At 31.7% G+C, this 14,780-nt stretch overlaps 1 protein-coding gene across 1 annotated transcript; it reads right to left on the bottom strand.

The window, feature by feature from the left end:
- Positions 1–1,402: 1,402 nt before the first annotated feature.
- On the bottom strand, positions 1,403–14,674 carry LOC134710913 (uncharacterized). Its single transcript, XM_063571331.1, has 8 exons — positions 14,539–14,674; positions 14,050–14,141; positions 10,820–10,946; positions 8,966–9,534; positions 7,327–7,515; positions 5,480–5,983; positions 3,717–3,898; positions 1,403–2,798 (listed from the first exon to the last, which is right to left on the bottom strand). The coding sequence occupies exons 3-8, from the start codon at positions 10,831–10,833 to the stop codon at positions 1,515–1,517; spliced, it is 2,742 nt and encodes a 913-aa protein (XP_063427401.1). The 5' UTR covers positions 10,834–10,946; positions 14,050–14,141; positions 14,539–14,674; the 3' UTR covers positions 1,403–1,514.
- Positions 14,675–14,780: the final 106 nt, after the last annotated feature.

The following is a 14,780-nucleotide window of genomic DNA, read 5'->3' as shown; positions in this document are numbered from 1 at the left end:
AAAAATGTTTCAATGTGATACCAAAAAGGCATTAGTAGACTAGTTATACTTATAAATACGGTCAATGAAACCAATCAGTGTCCGAATTCTATCGTAAAATGGAATCAATATAAATAAAATCAAACAACCAAAAGATGCATTTGGATCATGCAAATAACTTGACAGAAAGTTAAAGAACTCGAATTTTTGGCAGATTGATAAAATATCCAGCAAAACACTATAGCAGTAGTACATGTAGAAAAAGTTATTTCAGAAAATCAGTAATTTCAATACAATATGTTTTTAAAGATTATGTCATAGTTTAATTCTGGTATTTTTGAGATGAACTCAATTCACTAAATATATAGTTTGAAAGCAATAGAAACATTTGTCTTTGTTTTCCTCTACTGAAATTGCAGAGTGGAAGTGTTGTTATGACATTGCTTGTTTGAAAAGTTATACGAACCGATATGTTTAGGTGTAAGTTGACATAAAAACCGTTTCTGGTAAAACAGTGCATACATGATACTATTCTAAACCATTTTTTTATTCCTGTTGACATATTTGTAGATCTTATACATCTGATATTTTTTTTCCTTTTGCATTTTCTATTCATCTGTTAAAGTTTTCAAAAGGCAAATATTGTCAAAAAAAGTTCATTCAAATTTTCATTAAAGTTAAAAGTCAGTTTCTTCAAAAAGTAGTAGACTAGCAATTTCGGTCATGTTGATTTTTTTTAGATCATGTCTAGCTGATCCTGTTGTCGGTTAAAAGTTTCTTTCTACCTAATACTATTTTTTAAATGTAAGGAATTAATGCAGAATGATAAAAATTGTAATTAAAATGCAATAACTCGTATAAGGTTTCGGCCATGTTTACTGATTTAAAGATATGTTTTTGTTGATCATTTATGTTATTCAAACTTTCTGTCTTTATATTATATTCTTTAAGATAATAGGCATAAAATGGAAACAAACGTCATCATTTAAGAACAATTACTCCGTTGTGTCCCTGTAAGATTGTCGTTATGAGTTTATAGCGGTTTTTGCATTTTATCCTGCTGTACTTTTTGTAGCCATGTCGACAATCTTGAACACATTTCTTAATCTATATACCATTTGATGTTTGTGGCTAAATTTTGTATAATTTTCTCAGACGTTTCAGAGAAGAAGTTTATTTAAAAGTTTACAGTGACGACAAACAACAGTAACGGACACCAAGTGATGAAAAATTTCACGTGGCCTTTAAGCTTAGGCAAGCTAGAAAAGGGTGGAGGGTCGAGATCTCAAAACAAAATTTCAACCCAGTGACAATATATGTATGGGCCAGTCTCAACCATGAACCATAACCTTGTCCTTATAGAAACATCAATCATATTTGACACAATATTTACTGAATTATTCTATGCAGGGTACATGTAGATTACAATTTATTATAGGTATATCATCTATGTGAAGTTAACTCATCATATGAACCGAAATAAATGTTGTACGCCAGACGCACAAATCGTCCTTAAAAGGCTCGTCATGTTACGATCAAGGATTTAGGTTTTCTCCAAATGGCATGAAATTTTTATCTGAGGTTTTGGCCATAAGTTCAGCTTCATCTCGAAGTTTACAAAACAGTTTACATCTATTTTGCCAACCATTCTTCCTCTCAATTTTTTCATTCTCGATCAGTATATCAATATACTCAACGTCGCTTAAAGGATCCTGTCGCAACGCGATCTTGCTTAGTTTATTGTAATGAATACGAACGTCATTGATCATGTCCATAACCAATTTTCTGAGAAATGAGAATGCGCATTTAACTGTATCTAATGTTGACCTCTGCTTTTTTTCTTGTTCTTTTGCAAGTTCATACTTTTCCTTTAGATTTTCATACGTTTTTTCAACTTGAACACTATATGAAATGATGCGAAAATCATTATTTACATGCATTTTCCAATGGCACCGGTTAGAACACACAGTACAGTAGTTGTCAAACATAACGCTGCATTTATATTTCTTTTCATCATCACGGACATGACATGGAAAATGACATGTACTATTGCATGTTAAACAGTTAGTTACATATTGCCTCGGAGGCAAATATTCTTTCTTCATTCGGATCTCATCCACAGTGTAGGTGAAATTTCTATTATTTTCAATATCCGTTTTGTGTTTTTCCAATATTTCTTCTTCTTGACGAATAGTGTTAAGTTTATTCATTCCTTCGTCAAGTCGTACTTGCAAACCTTGTACGGTTGCTTGAAGTCTTTGTCTAGTATCTAAAACTTCCGCTGTGAGTTGCAAACTTCTTGGATCAACCGTAAGTAATTCCTCGAAAAAAACACGCAAGTTCTCTTGTCCCATTTTCCAAAAAAGTTTTCCAAAGACAGCTTCTTTGTCATTTTGAGGATTCGAAAACAAAGCAGAGTTGTTAAACATGAAGTATTTATTATATGGTACATTAGCAGCTTCTAACGCAGCAAGAACTGGGGGTGCTTTGCCATCAGCGAATGTTACAAGAACAAAAATATTACTCGCAATATCTTGACCAAAAATCGAAAGAATGGAGTGAAATATATATTTTTGTGGAGGCGTTAATCGTGCCAGTGGTGCTTGGGTGACAAAGCACACTGCGTCAATGACAGATATTCCCAATTCTCCTGGGGTGGTGAAAAAAGTTCGCATTTGATCGACGATTGCTTTATCTCTTGTAATTCCACGAGTATCGCCAAATCCAGGGGTGTCAATAATATTGATACTGTAGTTGATATTGCTGCCATTCATTTGATGAACAGTATAGCATGAAATCCATTCTGTTTGAGACTGGTCCTGTGAAAGATGAAGATAGTTAGCAAAACAATTAAACTGGTATGAAAGACTGGGCGTTGTCTCTAATTGAAACATAAACTACTTTTTCTGAAACATTTCGATATTTAAACATGCGCTGTGCTAAATTTAATGATATAATTTATATACGCACAACACGTGTTAATACAAGTAAATAAATGTTCACCAGGTATGCACGAAATCAAATATTTAAATAGCAAAAATATCAAATTTTGAGCATAAACATAAAAAAGACATAAGAAGAACCTTCAAAACCTGAACGAAGTAGCTTTTTAATTGGTTTCATATTAATTACATGTGTTATCATGCTTTAAAATTTGTTTCATATTTATTTTCAGTAGAACGTCACTGATGAGTCTTATCAACTCGTACTGGTGTACAAAATTTTAGCCTGTATTCTATGATGGGTTTTTATATCAGGCTCATAAATTGTCGCACCAGCCGTGACGTTTGTTTACGTAAGATCCAATAGTGACTCTCGAATGAGAACAGTTGGAAAGCTTAATCTGATGAGAGGTTGAAGGGCATGGTAAACGAAATATTCTTAAAAGTTTAGTAAAACCTGCATGAAGCTTGAAGCTATCTTTGATATCATTATGATAATCATATTAGGAACAGAACATCTACAGAAAAATACTCACACTATTGATATTTCGCGTTAACACTAGAAAGTTCAATAATGTTGTTACTTTATTTGATGAAACGTCCATTAGCAGATGAATATTATAATGAATAGAGTATTTTTACAACGACTACGGTTGTTAAAACACTCATAGTGAATGACATTAAATTAATATAAATATTAAGATGTAGGTTGTCTTCGAATTATAGTTTGTATTGCCATAGCTTGATATTTTTATCTTTTTTAAGCTTAGAATGGCAGCTCTCCCAACTACTTACCTGTTTGTCTTCTTTCAATTTTTCATCGTCTGTCAAATCTATAACAGTGAATCTAAATGTATCATCCCATGCGACATTTGTGATGTAGTTCACCATAGCATTGACAAGAGTCGTTTTACCAGATCCTGTAGCCCCGACAAGTAATATGGTTTTCTCTTGACTGAAACTGGCTGTTCTTTGTCCTTAAATATGCAAAATAAAGTCTATGTAATATATACTTTTTTTCATCAAGAATCGCACACAAAACCTTTTTTTATATATATAAATCGGAAAAGGGTACGACCGTAGTAATTTATGACATTAAGCGTGATTGAACAACACATTTAACCAAAAGCTGTCATACAGAACATTCGGATTTTAAAAGATGCGATTCTATCTTATCAAAAATCCTCCTTTGATGAAAAGGTTTTTAATATGTCACAGTTAAAATTTGGTGTTCGAAATTTATTCAAAATGACTAAATTAAATCTGTGTGATATTTTTTTTTTTTTTTTGGGGGGGGGGGGGGTAACATTTACAGTAAAAAAAATACAGATATGAAAAAATATCTTTTGAAATGATTACAATGAAAATAATTCATATATAAATAAAGACTGTGTCTATAGCTAGGCAATATATGCCCCACTGGTGATTATCTCTCATTCAACTTCCACATTCAGATGTAGGATTCACGTAGACTGTTTTGTAATTATAAGCATTATATATAAGGTTAATTACTTTTGGTTGATGCAAACGGAAACGACATATTAGCATTTTTATCATCTATAATTTATAATACAGGGACATAACTCAAAAACGATAAAAGTGACGCCATCCATTTTCAAACTTGATTTGTGTTTTGTGGTTTTGTGATAATAGGTACTAACACTATCAGGTTTCAAGAAATATCCACATAAATCAAATTGAAAATAGTAGTATTTGTGAGTGAACAGCAATTGTGTGCATCGGAAAAGAATCAAAACTGACTTAATTAGTATATGATCGCCTGTAGTCCTATACTATAAGACTTCGGAGTTTCATATCGCCTGTAGTCCGTTCTGTTGATAGATGTAAAACGTTAACATGTTCTATTTTTGATTACGAATTACGACAGAAGGTAAGATACGAAATATTATCAAATATTATGATCTTTAAGGAATCATTACATTTATTGATAATATGCTGATAACCATTATTGAATGTTTTGGAAAGTATACCAACGTCTTTAAAGTAGAGACTGTGTTGACTTAAAATGTGTAGGCGTTTATTCGAAATGACTTAATACAAAAATTATTTGCCTGTAATAGACGGACACAGATATGAATTTAGGGTATACAAAATATGTATTAATAAACGCGCAAACTGCTGAAAATCTGAAAATCACTGATGACATTTAATTTTAAAAACCTCATACTTAGTACTAGTACGAACAAAATAAACCATTACCTTAGGATTTCATTTTGTGATCATCATTTAGTAAATATATATAATATATCATAAATGGTCATGATATAGAAGATGAGAGAACAAATTAAAGGTTTCTTTGCATTCATACATATTCAGAATTAAGTAACATTAGTGCAATGATTAAAACATCTTGTTAAATTTGAACTGTTGATAAATTTGTATCTAAAATCAGTGCAATATATAACAAGAAACCTTGTCAACAGTCGCATCGTTAGACATTTTCAATAGAGCTAACTGGAAGGTAAGATTTAGCAGACACATAACAAAATAAAAAAATATATTAGTGTATGTCTGTGTATGTGTGCTAAATTACATACCAAGGATGCATTTTCTTGTTTTAACTGCAAAGTTTTCTGCTTTTTGTGGTATAGTCAGTGGCAGTTTGTATACCATAGGTGATCCGTCAGATATCTTTTCAGCATCTAGAATCATTTGGCTTGCAAGTGATAACGATGTTGACATTTTCACAGGTGGGCGGCTGAATGGACCTTCGTCACCGTTTTCATTCAGAGGTCGGATCTTTAATTCATAATCAGTACCTCCAAGTAAATCTTGTATGGTCCACTTACAGGTATCATCGTTTGTGATTGCAGAAATCCATTTTAAATTTTTAGTGTTGCATTCTCTGTATTTTATTTCATATGAACTCAAATCTGCTATGTTTTGTTTTTGAAAACTCCATGCTAAGGAAATAGAAGATGACGTTGAACCTAACTTAATCAGCACTCCAACATCTACTTCCACTGCTGTATCAGATTTTGATAGTTCATCCGAAGAATTTGAAAACACTTCAAGTGTACTCATCAGCCCCTCTATTACTTCTAAAATACAGAAATAATCAAACGCTTAAGGGAAATGGTTAAACAAGTATGATATGTGCACTTTTAATTTCACTCTATTGCACAACTAGGCATGTAACAGTTCATGTTTTTTTCACTGCATGTAAATAGTGCTAATACATAACACCATATTATCCTCAGACCATTGTATTTACCTCGTACAACGTAACTTGCGATTTAATTTTAAGAAATTATTGGTAACTGAAGACTCTTTTTTCAGGAAATCAAGAAAGCATTAGGTGTTAAATAAAACATTTAATAATCGCCTAGCTTAAGAAAAATTAATCTAATTAAGTCTTCCTATTTTCCTTTGACTAAAGAAATGAATGTGTTTCGTACTTAAAAAACTTTCAATTCGATCAGTTAGTTGAAACCATTTACATTATAAAGTTACAATCACATATATCTTAAAAAAACAAATAAACATAACTATATAATTATTCTACATTCTATTATACCGGTATAAGAACAAAACATGGGTACAAGTAAATTTTCTAACTAATACCGTGAAAAACATTTTACCGATTTTTTTTATCAATTAACATATATTTATATGTTTTCGAATGATTAGCTGTAAGCCAAAACCTTACGAAGAAAGGATTCGTACAAAAGGTAAGACTTTGAACATAAAAAGTATTAGCAAAACATCACTTAACTCTATTCATCAGGTTATGAATCGTGTTACACAGTTTTTTGTTTTTTGTTTTTTTTTTGTTTATTTTAGGAAGAACGATAGGAGCCAACAATTGAACCCTGCAATATAAAAAAAAATCAATTGATTTTGACTCTTAGGTTCAGAATAGTCGTTTGTTGCGTCACTTCAACACCATAAACATGTCAAAACTGAAGTATTTGTTTTCATTTATACATGTTTTGGAACGATAAGTTATGCGTCCAGACCTTGTACAGTTGAGAATGGAAATGGGGATGTGTCAAAGAGACAACAACCAGACCAAATAGTAGACAACAGACAAACGATGTTTCACCAACAGATTCATGTTTGTACATGACATTTTTTTAAGCAAAATATCTTTTTGTGTAAAATCTTTGTGTATTCAAAACTAGAAACTATAAAAAGAGACCGTTTTGATCGATTTTGCAGCATGAACCTTTCTGCCCTTAGGCAAATATAGGAGACAAAGTTAAAAAATATAATACTTATATCTGACAAGACTGATGTATTGTGAACATAAGACGATGGGGATGAAGGACATGATTTGAAAAAAAAACCTACAACACCTTCTAATTTTCGAATTGAAACTACCAAAAAGACACATTATAACACCATTTTCTTTTCTAAAGAAGTAGATGAATAATCAACCTACCGGTCTCTGGAACACTATCATCAATATAACATGTTTTGGTAGCAGCAGCAGAATGGGAATTGTCACACTCAGTTGCTTGGATTGTTTTACAAACTTGTGCAGACGCTTCACCTATGGTATCGGTTTTAGTATCAATGTTGCCTGGTATGGTGTCTTTGTATTTGTCTTTGCTTTCTTCTTGACTGTCAACTGCAATGTTTTATGTTTGATATTAGTTCCTTCTGGTCAAGTGAAGCAGTGTATCATTAGCTTTATATTTTAATTGAATACAACTACTATTGATTGTCAAAAAAACACAAAAAAACAAACAAGCAAAAATCTAAACAAATAACATAAAAGATACCTTTTTTAGATAACCTCATTTTCGCTTTCTTTTCTTGTGTTTTTCTCAAGTAATTAAAATTAAACAAGAGCACCTAAAGTTGTAGAGTATTTTGATTATGTACAGCAACGTTTGCTTTTAATTGTTTTTAACTACTTTTAGAATGAGAAATATATAAAAAATAAATAAAATTGAGAATGGAAATGTGGAATGTGTCAAAGAGACAACAACCCGACCAAATGAAAAAAACAACAACAGAAGTTCACCAACAGGTCTTCAATGTAGCGAGAAATTCGCGCACCCGGAGGCGTCCTTCAGCTGGCCCCTAAACAAATATATACTAGTACAGTGATAATGAACGCCATACTAATTTCCAAATTGTACACAAGAAACTAAAATTAAAATAATACAAGACTAATAAAGGCTAGAGGCTCCTGACTTGGGACAGGCGCAAAAATGCGGCGGGGTTAAACATGTTTGTGAGATCTCAACCCTCCGTCTATACATCTAACCAATGTAGAAAAGTAAACGCATAACAATAAGCACATTAAAATTCAGTTCAAGAGAAGTCCGAGTCTGATGTCAGAAGATGTAACCAAAGAAAATAAACAAAATGACAATAATACATAAATAATAACAGACTACTAGCAGTTAACTGACATGCCAGCTCCAGACTTCAATTAAACTAAATGAAAGATTATGATTTTATCATATGAACATCCGTAAAATTTACGAAGGGATGATTTCAACTTCACCATTTGGAACTCTTGGTTTAATAGCTTCCTTGTGAGCAGTAACCCTATATCAAGAAAATCATGATAGGAAATGACAGCACGGGAATATCGTATCAGTTGGGAGATATATACCCCGTATGCAGATATATACCCCCAATAAGTGGTGCACAGGTAGTCCCCATTGGAATTCCGATAATCTGACGATATAGGAAATCCTCAAAGCGAACAAAAAAGTTATCTAGTAAAAATTCAATGTACACATTCAATGCACAAATTCAATGTACACTTCAAAAGACTGTTAAATTGATATATAATTTCTAAACGTAAACAAGTTAATTTTTAAATTCTACTGGTTCAGATATGAACGAAAATAAATTAAACTGGCAATGATATTTTAATGCGAGCGAGACATAACAATTTTTCACTAGTTTTTACGACCACTTCGTCAATGACATTGATGAAGGGAGGCCGATCGAAAATATCACCATCCCAATAGTTAGTGCTCCTGCATTGGTATGAAAAACAGTTTACTTCAACTATTTATAAAATATTGAATTATTCCAAACACCAAATTCAGTTATACCTTTGCATCCAATTAATTGCGTACATCCATCAGCTGGCCCAGCCAGGTCATGTGAGGAATTGGTATTTCTTTTACGGCCAAAAGGCTTCTTTTCCCATGAATATTCTTTCGGGTAGTTTCCCCAGCCTAATTCATCAGGATAACCTCCCCAGTTCCCGGTAGTGGCATGTCCTCTATCTTGTCTATGCTGGTTTTTCCGAGAGTTTCTAGTAGTAGTATGTCCTCTATCTTGTCTATTCTGGTTTTCCCGAGAGTTTCCTGATGAATAACGCCTGTCACAATTTGTATAATTTGGATTCCGATTATGATAATATCCCCGTTGATTTCTACGATCTCCGTAGTTGAAATCATTTCTATATACATCCTGTAGATAATAATCTCCTCTCCCTCTTGGATGTCGGGGATATACATATTCATCCCATTCTCCTCTATCATATCTTGGTCGTACACGCTGATTTCTATATTCTCTTTCGTGATATCTGTCTTCACGGGAATACGTATTTTCCCTGGTGTGTCTGTTATGATTTTGTCGATCATCTATTTCGTTCCCTCTTTCGTAATAAAAATACCTACAGGAATTTACATAATTATTTCATTAAAACCAGTCAATACATTTACATCGTATAGTTTCAAGTCGTCACCACCGGATATAGATACCTTGGCCTAGTTCTCTTGTTCATTGTCTACAAAAACTACATTACTGTACAAACACCAGCATATAATTCTTCCTTTGTACCTTCATATTGGTACATGTACAGTAATGTAATTTTTTTTAGATAATGAACAAAACATTAGTGATGAAACACAGTCGTATTCAGTGGTTTATAATGTATCTATATTGAGAATCAGAGAAATAAGTTTTAATGCTGAAATAAGAGCAGGAAATCTAATAATTTTTATGTATTTAAATAAACTTTCGATAAAGAGAAAGTGACCAGAGGGTAAATGTAAAAATTGCTCACAAATCAAAATTATTAAGCTACAGAGGAAAATAAAATAATTACCTTTCGTGGAATCCAAACAAAAAATGACGCACATTTTCCTCGTACTGTGAGTTTTGTAACATTTATTATCATATGAGTTTGCCCTATTATCTATTTCTTGTATACAGAGAAATTTTTCGTACCCTTTTAATAAATAAAATCCCTGAACTCGGAGACATAAAATCTAGATTTGATGAAAATCTATAGGGATCTTACGTCGATAGATATAAACCGGTCACTAACGTTTAATAAAAATTAGTGAAAGTGTTTTGAAGATCGTGTCCAAAGTGTTGACGGCGTACGGACGTGGGTAAGTGCACGGTTAACGGCGATTAATCTTCAATAATTGAAGGATCGATAGAAACTGAGAGGAAACATACTTTTGCCGTTGACGATGCTGGGTAAAAACAATCAGGCAGCTTAATGTATTTTTTCTTGCCATACTAGTATATTGTTGGAAAGTCTGTTTAAAGATGACGACGGATATGAATTATCGATATTATTTCAATATCGTCCCCTTCAACCTAATTAGACATATCACCGGTTTTGTACTTACACGAACAACACGACGAGAACACCAGAGATCATCTCGAATTTTTTGTTAGGTTCGTGCCACTCAGTCTTTGGGTTTCTATTTGATTTTGTGAACTGATTGTTTTCTTTTTAGCCATTTCAGTTTATATTCGATTTGTGAGTTTGAATGTCCCTTTGATATCCTTCGCCACCCTTTTGCATTTTAAAAGAAATGTAAAAAAAAAAGTATGTGTAGGCTTGTCATATGTGTTTTACCTTAAGAAGGATTTTAGATGTAATGATCTGGGTCGATAACATACAGGTATATATATGATACTTTTCCAAATTTAAGTGTTACCTGCCATCTGCCATCTTGTCAATTATGCACTATCTATTCTCTGTAGACTCTACCAATATATATAAAATATGTTCTCTATTCTTAAAACTACCCTTTTAGCATGGTATTTTTTTGTCCATAAAATAATCTGTATGCATAAAAGAAAACAGCATAAAAGAAAACAGCATAAAAGAAAACAGCATGTAAACAATACTAAATATAACTTAAGCGCAAATAGATCATTTAGTACAAGCGATATAGTATACTGTATTTCTAGTTGTATACTTTTTACCAGTGCTTCTAGAATTAATCCGATTTGTTTTTTAGTAGTCCTTGTGATCTGATGTTTCAATTTGAGAACGACCTGTGACATTTAAAACAGGTATAATAGTCAAGAAGCATTAGCTACGAGATATATATATATAAAAAAAAAGATATGATTGATTTCTTTGATCATTTATGAAAGTGATATTATGAAAATAATAATAGCCACATTGGCTTTAAAACAGCCAATGTGGTTCAATTTTGTCTGAATACCCTATGAAACGTCGTTTACGATGTATTCACTTGCAAGGGAATAGTTAGACATCATTGAATCCGTTCCATGTAGTATTTTATTTAATTTCTTAGTTAGAGATTGATTACGCGTGTTTTATGCGTATTCAGTCATTAAAAGGAAACAATGTCAACATTGACAGTGAAACAAGGGTGAACCATTCCGTTGACTGATACAATCCCCAAACAAAATGAATCATCGTTTATGTCAAGCTCAGTAAAGACTCATCTTAATTACCTACCGCAACTTATTTTAAATATAATCAAATATTAACAGCAGTAAGTGTCATTTTTCACACCAGAAACTCTTAACATTGATTTATGACAAAAGGGATGGTTTGTCTTTCACTCTTGTTAATTTATTTTTTTGGAAGTTGTTTTTCCTCTTGTACCATCTTATCTTGTGTATGTCATCCCAAACTCGGATGTTATGCTCGTTTGTGTAGTGGCGTTTTGGATTTCAATGAGCGTAATATATGTATTACGGGTAAATGATTAAGTCATGGATTTCGTTACCTCAAATTACTTGATAGCTTTACTAAATCCTTCCTAATACAAAGATTTGGTTTGCAAGTTTGGATGTACCAGTGAAACCATAATTTCAGACGGAATCGTTCGTCTTAAATATTTCAGTGATGGTTTTTTTCAAAGCCCAATCCGTGTAAACAATGTTAACATGTACTAGTCAACAAAAGAAACGATATACGACTTTGAAATAAAATTTATCAAAAAGTATTCAATATAAAACAAAATGAGATACATTATTTTGATAGGCTTTCATTTGCAATGTATACACATGTGATTATGAAAATCAAAACTTGTCGGAAAGAATCTAAATTCCGTGTAAACGATCATAGGGTGCAAATTAGTTTTGCGGAAAGTTAGATAAAAAATCGACAAATAATTTTCTAAGTACTGAAAAAAATTCAAAATTGATAAAAAATATTTAATAAGCTTATCAAGTTATGTTCAGATTGTTTTTTCAATTTTTTGGTATAAAAGGGAATAAAAAGGAAATCTCAAAAAATGCTAAAAAAAATAATTTTATTTTCTTCTCAAATCAATGGTTTAGATGTGAAAATAACACACAGTACAAAATTTGGAACCTTTCGGATTAGTTTTTAAATTGTTTCCGCTTTTCGAATATTACTTTACACATACTGTCTACGGTAAACCAGTTGATAATGTATACATTTTAACGATTTCTCGTGGAACCGAACTTTGCATGAAAAATAAACGAAGAAACTGTATGATTTAAAAAAAAAACAAATTGATGGTAAACACTGTCTCGACCTTCAAATGAGAGGTTGACATTATTAGTTGGAACTTCTGTTTTTAAAATTGTCGTTTAATGTAAATTTTGTAAAAAAAAAAAAAAAACGCAAAAAAACGTCACGAAAGCAAAAAAAAAATATTTGTTTAATCGGATGGATTTTTATTTTCATAGTGATTAAGTATTACTCTACCTTCAATATTGGTCCAATGAAATGAAAACTGTATCTTTAATTTGAAAAAAGTCTTGTATCGTTTCTTTTGTTGACTAGTATATCAATCCTTTAAATAAACCTATGCTAAAAGGTTACTTATTCAACACTATAATTAGATCTTTGAATATAGTTTTGGGATATAAATATTTATATACTAGGTAGTAATACATTAAAATCAGACTGAATAGTTTTGTTATACAGTCACCTTTACACTACAATCTGTCAATACCTTTATTTTTGCATTGTACGAGGTCATGTTTTTCTCTTGGATGTTGGATGTTTGTTGATTAATACTTTCGTCTTAGAAATAAGATTGATTTGATAAGTTGTTGTTGCCGTCGAACCAGCCGTAAGTAACTGTTTTGTTCTATCATATGTACTTATTGTCATTTTTGTTGTAAGGGACAAGGGATGGATAAATACTTGCCACGTCCGGTATGTGTTAATGGTTGATTTAAATCTGCTTTGAATCGACCTGATGAGTTAAAACTTTTAAAACTGATGTTTATAGTTTGTTCTTATGTTGTGCTGCTACACCAATGTCCCAACTTGAGAGAGAACTTATCGCTCATTAAGCAAGTTTGAAAAAACCTTCTTGTACTATGAAAACAACAGGTATTTCTAAAAAAAAAAACCAATTCAACTGTTTTAGAAGAAGCGACAAGTGCATAAATTTGCCTGAAAATATTCACTTTTTTATTTATCGAGGAAGAGTCATATGCACGTAGACTGATATGTCGATTTTTACGATAAGAATCGGTAGGTCAAAAGTTCCTATCCACACATATATAAGATAAAGTTTTATAGTGTTGTAGTGCTTCTTCAATCTGTCGTACTTAATATTTATGATGGTCACCTGTTGTTTCACCCTGTTTGTACCAAATCAAATGCGACTACTAGATTTGATTGGTAAAATTCTTTGCAATTCGTAATGATACCCTTTACTATTAGATAAACACGATAAGTGTCTTGTTATAACTTTGATATCATGATGTCGAAATTTGTTTCTTAATTTACCAATTTTACTATGTAGATTAGCATTACTCATTTAAAATCATACAGTTTGTCACTGCAGTCTAAAAATACTTTTCTCATCTGCATTATGATTTCGTGCGGATACGAAAATTTCATTCTTTAATATTCATCAATAATTCAAATATCATTATGCTGAATTATTTTAAAACAATCACGTTTGTAAGTATGACTTACCACTTATTCAGAACACATTTGCTTTTCCTTTTATTTCAACATCATGCGTAGTATGGGGTATGTCACAGGTATTCTTATATCAAAAGTAGTCACTGGTAACAATCCATGTAAAGAAATATTGAAAGAAGGTTTAAAATATCACTTGGAAAATTTCATGCCTAAAATAAACTATCATATGGAAATTGATTTCTGGAAACCAAAGATAGAATGGAACAGCTGTCAAAGGTATTTATCAATATAACTCACACTAAATATAGTTCTATACGAATACTAATACTAGCTTCTACTTTAAAATACCATTGAAATCTGCATGAATAAAGATACAAGATAGACAATTGAACGGTATATTGCTGTGGCCTAATGATAATATATTTATAAATTTTGACTATCAGTTTTTTGTACATGACAATTATTTTCTGAAAATCACGAATGAAAGTGAAAATAAGAATTATTTTGAAAACAAATTATCGCTATCAAAATATATTTTACCTGATGCTTTCTGATTAGAACATTGGTTTGGAAATCAAATTAGTGCTCATCATATGTTTCTTAACCTAATACTAGATGTCATCTCATCTGTCACAAATATATTTTATCAAACAAGACACGTACTATTTTCTTGGTTGCTTTGTCGCTCTGTAAACAAGAGAACTTTCAGGAAATTATGAAATAGTCTATAATCAATCTTTAAGTCTTGAAAACTTCCATTTGCTATTTATAAGCGTACATTG

Source organism: Mytilus trossulus, chromosome 3 (assembly GCF_036588685.1).
Source record: "Mytilus trossulus isolate FHL-02 chromosome 3, PNRI_Mtr1.1.1.hap1, whole genome shotgun sequence".
Lineage (NCBI taxonomy): Eukaryota > Metazoa > Mollusca > Bivalvia > Mytilida > Mytilidae > Mytilus > Mytilus trossulus.
The sequence above is the reverse complement of the archived record's forward strand: the minus strand, read 5'-3'. Positions and strand labels throughout refer to the sequence as shown.